Source organism: Eurypyga helias, unplaced genomic scaffold, assembly GCF_000690775.1.
Source record: "Eurypyga helias isolate BGI_N326 unplaced genomic scaffold, ASM69077v1 scaffold8592, whole genome shotgun sequence".
In the NCBI taxonomy this organism is placed as follows: Eukaryota; Metazoa; Chordata; class Aves; order Eurypygiformes; family Eurypygidae; genus Eurypyga; species Eurypyga helias.
Window position 1 is genome coordinate 30,022 of NW_010236594.1, and position 7,158 is coordinate 37,179.

The 7,158-nt window shown below is 55.2% G+C and overlaps 1 protein-coding gene across 1 annotated transcript in view; it reads right to left on the reverse strand.

Annotated features, from left to right (window-relative positions):
* The window catches only part of PPL (periplakin), a gene marked incomplete at its 5' end in the record, with an annotated part of 17,134 nt that overhangs the window by 4,749 nt on the left and 5,227 nt on the right, over nt 1-7,158 (reverse strand). The window contains 10 exons of the mRNA XM_010147147.1: nt 256-339; nt 624-774; nt 1,128-1,321; nt 2,126-2,264; nt 2,812-2,990; nt 3,902-4,059; nt 4,359-4,456; nt 4,979-5,130; nt 5,973-6,119; nt 7,001-7,123. Of these exons, the coding sequence (XP_010145449.1) occupies nt 256-339; nt 624-774; nt 1,128-1,321; nt 2,126-2,264; nt 2,812-2,990; nt 3,902-4,059; nt 4,359-4,456; nt 4,979-5,130; nt 5,973-6,119; nt 7,001-7,123 (1,425 nt within the window). The remainder of the gene's footprint in view (nt 1-255; nt 340-623; nt 775-1,127; nt 1,322-2,125; nt 2,265-2,811; nt 2,991-3,901; nt 4,060-4,358; nt 4,457-4,978; nt 5,131-5,972; nt 6,120-7,000; nt 7,124-7,158) is intronic.

The window sequence follows — 7,158 nt, forward strand, 5'->3', positions numbered from 1 at the left end:
GGTGTTCAGCCTGGAGAAGAGAAGGCTCCGGGGAGACCTTATAGCACCTTCCGGTACCTGAAGGAGCTTATAAGAAAGATGGGGACAGAATTTTTAGCAGGGCCTGTAGCGACATGACAAGGGGTAATGATTTTAAACTGAAAGAAAGGAGATTGAGGGCAGATAGAAGAAAGAAGCTGTTTACACTGAGGGTGGTGAGGCGCTGGCACAGGTTGCCCAGTTAAAGTTCTCCCCCGACAGAATTGCAGTCCTTACCTTCACTGCCTGCTGGTATTGCTGAGCAGTGGCGGAGACCTTCTGCACCTCCTGTTCCTTGCTTGCGATGTCACTGAGGAGTGCCTGGCATGCAGAGAGATACATGTCAGAGAGAACGCAAAACCCAAACCTTCAGCCTTTTTGAGGGTTGCCATTAAAATTACAACACGGAGAATTACAGCCGTCATGAGCTGCCCAGCTGCATGAAAACAAGGTGCAGGTAGGAGAGTGGGACCTTACAGGGTAAAAATAAAGCAAGCTGGCTATCTATTCTATGTTCAGGAGCTATCTGAATTCTGTTCCTCATCTTTTAGTGTTGTTCCTTCTCCTCTCCCCATGGAGCCCAGGGTGCTCTCAGACAGAATTACCGCCTGGTTCTTCAGTTTCATTTCCACTTGCTGGATGTTATCGGTCTCCTGCGGCTCGTAGTTAGGAATGTTGCACAGGAACTGGTTGACTTTGTCGTAGTTGGTGCGGTAGTTGGAATAGGCGCTTTTCGCTTTCTGCAGGGTCTGTGTTCTGTAGGGGAAATCAGCTCAGCTTCAGTACTGTCTCATCTCTTGTGTCTTCTCCAAACGCCTCTTAACCCATGCCCGCTTCCCCTGCTCCCCTAAGACAGATTTGAGCCAGAGCTGTTCTCTTGCCCCACCTCCTGCTTTAATCCTAAAGGTTGCCCAGATCTACCCAGCCAGTGCATTTTAGGAACCTCGCGCTCTTCCTTCTTAGACCTCCCTGAAAGCCCTTCCACAGCTGCCTGTTCCTATCACAGTATTATGCCTTTTTCCAGATGCAGTGTGGTTCCAACTCCACTGTAACTATCCCAGCCCTCCAGGCTGGCCCAGTCCTAGCTAGATCCTGTCCTGGAGTCTTACCTGTGGTCGATTTGCTTGCTGAGGTTGTTGAAGCGCTGGTTGAGTTTGTAGAGCTCGGCTTCTTGCCGTTCGATGTCAGGGCAGTGCTCCTGGAACTTGCTGGCCAGGGTGTTGGAGCATGTCTTTGTCCGTAGCAAGTTCTGCTCTGCTTCATTGAGTAGGAACCTCTTGGATTGGAGCTCGGTGCCCATGGCCTGCGGAAAAAGCAGGAGAGAGGGATTCCCCAGGGTTGCACCTGTGCCAGGCTTTTGTTGCTGTTCCCCCATCAACTCCAGCTACTGCACTGGAGCTGTGGAGGATGCTAAGGAATGGCTGAGCTGTGGCAGTGCTATGGGTTGTGGACAAAAGCAAGTTGGAGGCTTGCATTGTAAGCAGAGACATCTGGTAAACGTGCTGGGGCGAAAAGCCAGCTCTTGCTCCCTTCTCCACCTGTTAGTCTTTAAAACCAAGAATACTCTCTGCAAAATATCTGGTGCTCCTCATGCAAGCCTTAAACCCTGTTCCTGCCAGTGCAGCACCTCCAGAAGGAGCTGTGAAAGCTTTTGCATGCTAGTCTGACCTTGGGGGCTTGATGGAAAAGCTGAAGGACAGAAAATTCTGGCCTAGCTAGTTCTTGGCCTTTCTATGGCAGAAGGGTTGCCAGTTTTGGCTGGTAGCTTTTCCTAGCAATAACTGTTCTCAAAACCTTGCTAGGTCCTTCTCTTTCAAGTATCAGGCCTCTGTGTTGCTTTTCCCAGACCACTTTATCCTTCACTTCTCCATTAGTCCATCTGTCAAAGCACAAGTATTTGACTGGCATCTGCTTTTTGGTTTGGGGATGGTGCAGTCTGCATTCAGAGTAGGTGGGGATCAGTGCAGTTAACGTGAGGTCTCTCCACCTGGAGGAGCCCATCCCTTTGCCTACTGTCTCAAGCGTGTCAGTTGAGCAACTTTTGGAAAGCAGTTTTGTATGTGGGGCATGTTAGCAGGGTAGAAAACAGGCTGGAGACAGCACTCACCAGCAGCTCTTCTTTCTTGCAGTCTACCACCCGCAAATCCTCTGGTACCGTGTCATCTTTCACCAGTTTGTTCTCAAAGGTGGACAGCAGCTCGCGGCCTTGTTGGAGGCTCCTCTCGAGGTGCGTGGCCACCTCAACCCTGTATGGACACAAGAGGAAAGGTGTTCAAGCACTTATCTCTGCAGGATCCTATGTTATGTGAGGCTCAAGCTATGCCTTAAGCCATGACTGGTTGGACTGACTCCAGAGGAGGCCATGAAGATGCTCCAAGGGCTGGATCACCTCTGCTATAGGGACAGGCTGGGAGAGTTGGGGTTGTTCAGCCTGGAGAAGAGAAGGCTCTGGGGAGACCTTTTAGCACCTGCCAGTGCCTGAAGGGGGCTACAAGGAAGCTGGAGGGGACTTTTTACAAGGGCAGGGAGTGACAGAACAAGGGGTAAGGGGTTTAAATTGAAAGTGGGTAGATGTAGATTGGATATCAGGAAGAAATTCCTCCTGGAGAGGGTGGTGAGGCACTGGCACAGGTTGCCCAGAGATGTTGTGGATGCTCCATCCCTGGAAGTGTTGGATGCGGTTTGGAGCAACCGGGTCTAGTGGAAGGTGTCCCTGCCCATGGCAGGGGGGTTGGAACTAGATGGTCCCTTCCAACCCAAACCAGTCGGTGATTCTATGATTGTGAGACTTACTTCTCTTGGGCGGCGCTGAGCAGCTGGACCACACGGTCATACTTCTTGTTGGTATTCTCCACCTTGTTCTTCACCAAGGTTGCGCTGCCAGTGTTTGGCACGGATTCGATGAAGACCTCACACTCCTGGATTTTCCTCACTTTCTCGGGTTCAATTCGGCGAACCTCATTGGTGATGTTCTGCAGTAGGAATAGAGCCTTTATAGTAACTGAACTAGGACCTTGTGGCTACAGAGAAGCTGACCCTTGGCTGTCCAGTGTGACTTGAAGGGAGGTCAGGGCTGAGGGCTTGTGTTTGATGGCAGGTGCCTTTCAGCCCTGTAAGGGTCAAAAGGATGTTTTCCGTTGACTTGTATCTCTTCTGGGGCAGGCTAGCAAGCCCTTAGCAAGGAAACTCTGGCTGGGGGGTGGTTCCCACTAGCTCTAGCTGTCAGAAACGTGCTGGACTCATCTGGACCGTTGGGCTCTGCAGCCTAACGGATGAATTCTTGCCAGGACAGCAAAGTGCTGCAGGCAGTTGGAGCAATTTGCTTTCACTTGTGGTAGCACTTGGATTTTGACACAGCCCTTGGCAAGTGATGTAACCAGGGCCTGAACTTCCTCCTAAACCAAGGGAGGTTTGTGGCACAGAGGCTGGCTTAATTAGGGGTCTGAAGGAGAGGAAAGGAGCAGGATGCTCCAGAGTCTAGCGGAGCAGGTCCACAGCGAGAAATGGTGCCCTGGCCTGTAAGTGTTTTCCTGCTCCTTTCTGAGCTGGTGATGGTGGTGGCAAAGTTAACACCCTTTCTGCGCTCAGAATATAGGCATGGTCAAAACTTGAGGGCTCTTCTCTCTTCCTCACAGCCGATGCTATGCAGCCATCACCTTTTTCCCATTCAACCTTCCTGTGACTGAGCTGGGCCAGGAGCAGGACAAAGGTGGTGGCTTCAGAGGCTGCTCAGAGGGCTGCTCCATGGGGAGAAGCAGCCAGCTGTAAGCATTGCTCTATGCCTGCATGCTCAGGGACCTCCTACAGCACCCAGCATACTGAGGACCACCCTGGGAGCACGGTCTCTGTATGGCACCATCTGTCTGCTTCCACAGCCCCGTACCTTCAGGTCCTTGGAGCGCTCGGTGCTGTCCTGCACAGCCCGGCTCTGCTCCAGCGGCGGACGGAGGTTTGCCGTTATTGCTTTCTCCTGCTTGTCCAAGTCGCTGTTCACCTTCTCCAGCCCTGCCAGAAGCTGGCGCCCCCGAACCGATGCAGCATCTGGATAATGGGAGTGGGGTGGGCAGGTTAAAGCTGGCTGGCAACTGGATCTAGGCTCAATCCCACTGGTGAGTGCAAAACCCACATCCCCCTCCGCTCCTTGTGCCCTTCCTGCTGCGACCACAGCCTGGCTGTGCTACCCCTGCACGCGTCCCAGCACTGCTGTCCCCAGGACCACAGGAGATGGGAAGCTCTTGGTGACATCCCCCTAAGACGGGCCCCTGACTGAGTTCAAGGCTACGGCAGCCTTTTTGTGCCTAGAAAGGAGCAAGCCCCAAGCTGCCCTTCCAGAGCCGCACCTCCAATGCTGTCAGCCTTCAGCCCCTCGTAGCGCTGCTGGAGGATGTTCTTGCAGTTGGCCGTCTTCTCCTTCACAGTCACATAGTGATCCGCAATTCTGAAAATCGGGACAGCACGGGCATGAGGGTGGAGTAAGGCCCTCAGCCCCTCCATTCCTATCACCCATCCTGGTGCCACTACAGGAAGGAGGTGCAGCTCGGGGGGCGGGGGTTGCAGGACCTGGCCCCTCGAGGCAGCGGTGAAGCAAGTGGGGGAGAGGCACCTTCACCCCATCTTGGCAAAGGGGCAGAGCAGTGTGTTCACTGGTGGGGTGAGAGCAGGGGGGAGGAAGGGATGGGCAGCTCTCCCCACTGTAATGGCCCCTGCAGAGGAGGGGGGACCTGGATGGCTCTGAGCTGGCCCCACTTTTCCAGGTGGGATTTTGTGTGCAAGCAGGGCAGTGCAGGAATTCCTCCTGGAGGAAGCCTAAGGCTTCAAGCAGGCTGTGGGAATCAGGGCAGGAGGCCCCCTGGTCAGCACTGCCAGCATTGTGGGTACAGCACTGGTGGCATGGGCTGGGGCTGGGGAAGGCTGCTTGGGCAGCGGGAGGCTTCAGCACAGCAAGCTGGGGGTCACGTACTGGTCTGCCAGTGCTATTGCTTCTTCATCAGGCGGGGGGATCATGAAGCAGACCCCTGGGGCACTGATCTTGTCTCCTGAGCTGTCTGCCACTTCCCAAATGTCTCCGCTGTTCTTCTGCAGAGTGTAGTGGGCTCCTCGGCTGATCTGGCCCTGGGGACAGGAACCGGTGACAGCAGCAGGTCAGGAAAGACCACCTGCCCTGCTCCATGCCACAGCCCTAGGGAGCCAAGCTGGCAGGGAGGCAGGACCAGCATAAATCCCAGTCCCTTTGCTCAGCACCCCCTCATTTCTCCAAGTGTCTGCCACTTGCCAAAACCTTGTGTGCCTGCTCCTCCCTCCCCGGAGCCCCTGGGTATGAAGCCATGCCTCCTCTTGCAACAGCCACGGCCAGCAAACTCTCACTAGGGCAGAGATGAGAAGGTGTTTTCAAGGTGGTGCTGTGGCTTTGCTATTTGGAGAGGCAGGCAGCTGAGTCAGCCGGAGCTGCTCGCTCCTTTTCCAGGCCCCTGCCATCCTTGTTGTGTCTGCCAGCTTTGCTGTCCCATCCCTTCGGACAACTAAGTCCTGCAAAGACCAATACCGTGATGCGGGGATGCAGAAGTGCTGCCGGAACTGTGCCGGTGATGGTGGGGTGAGTTTGTTTGATCAGCAACATGCCCAGACATCTCCACTGTCCCAGCGCAGGGAGCGTGGGAATGTCAGAGCCAGGCTGTCGCAACCTCCCAAAGGGTGTGTGATAGGCACATTGTCTGCAGGGTGGCTGGAGCCTTTGTTTCCCCCAGACCCTGCACTGCTCCTCCTGAGCTGCAAAACCTGCTTTCCCACTGGGGTGAGCATGACCGTCACCTTGTCCCCCGCTGTGGGAGCCATCGCCGCTTGGGCACTGACAAAATCTGCTCCTTGCCCAGGTGCCTCTTCCACCCCCAGCGTCCCCCGAGGATACAGTTCCCAGCAGCCCCCCTGCATTGCTCGTGGGATGAGGGAGATGTTACCTGCTCGCCTTCGTACTCGCAGAGAGCCTCCACGGGGATGGGCTGCGGCGGTGTCTCGCGGCGGTACCTCAGGGGCAGGACGTGCTGGCTCCGCTCCTGCAGGGACTTCACCACCGCATCGTACTTGTCCAAGGCCTTCTCCTGGTCCTAGCACAGGGTGAGAACCAAAACCAGCAGGGAAATGTAGGAAGAACAAACTCCTGGTCTGGGGAGGAGCTCATCCCACTGCTGCCGGGACAGAGACTGCAGCTTCTCTCCTGCTTATGCTAGAGAAAACAGCTCCTGGGCCCTGCTCCGCAGCCGTTGTGTTCCTACGCCGTGTGTTCCTGCACAGTCCTGCCTACTTTTGCAGCCAGGCAGAGGACTGGGACTGTGCCCGTGACTTGCCATGCCTTGGCACTAGCCACTGGGCAATAACAGGCATTCCCTGGGGTATGGCCCCCATCTGCCTGGCTGCAGGTTGATGGATAGCCCCTGCCCAGCTATTAACGCTGATGAGTGAAAAGGCACTGCATCAGCTGCTCTGTTTCTAGCTGTGCGGCGGGGTATCCCACAGCGCTGAGTGGGATGGAGCGCACAGGAGGAGAGGGACAGCTCTCAGGAAGAGCTATCAGCTGTCCCAGGACATGTGCATCATCTGGGCCTGCTGCAGCATGCTTGTGCTTGGGCTGGGCCAGCAGCTCGGATCAGCACAGCCCTTCCCAAGTGGGCGATCTCGCATCCCGGCTCTCGGCAGCACAGCAAGTTCCACAACCTCCTCTGGCAGCAGGTCTAATTATGCTCCCGCCCTTAATGAGCGCTGGCTCAATGAGAGAACAAATAAAAACCAGCCCGGTGAGCAATTACGTTGCTATGGGAGAGGCAATCTCTAGCTAGAGGGGAAGGAAGACTCCGGTGAAGGCTGGGCAAAGCGAGGCAGCAGCACGGTCCTGCTGCTCACCATGCTGAAAGCTGGGGGAGATGCCTGCTCAAGGGGTGTCTCTCCCCCAGTGTCCACACTGGCTCCTGCTGCCTGCACCAATACTCACATCCAGCTCCCTGAGGAGAGACTCGAGCTGGTATCTGTCCTTAAATTCTGGGCTGAATTTTTGGTCCAGGTCTGTATCCACCTTCTTCAAGAGCTCCTGGGCATCCGTAGTGTCTTTCTGAAACTGCAGAAAGGCAAAGGCTCTTGTGAGAGAGGGTC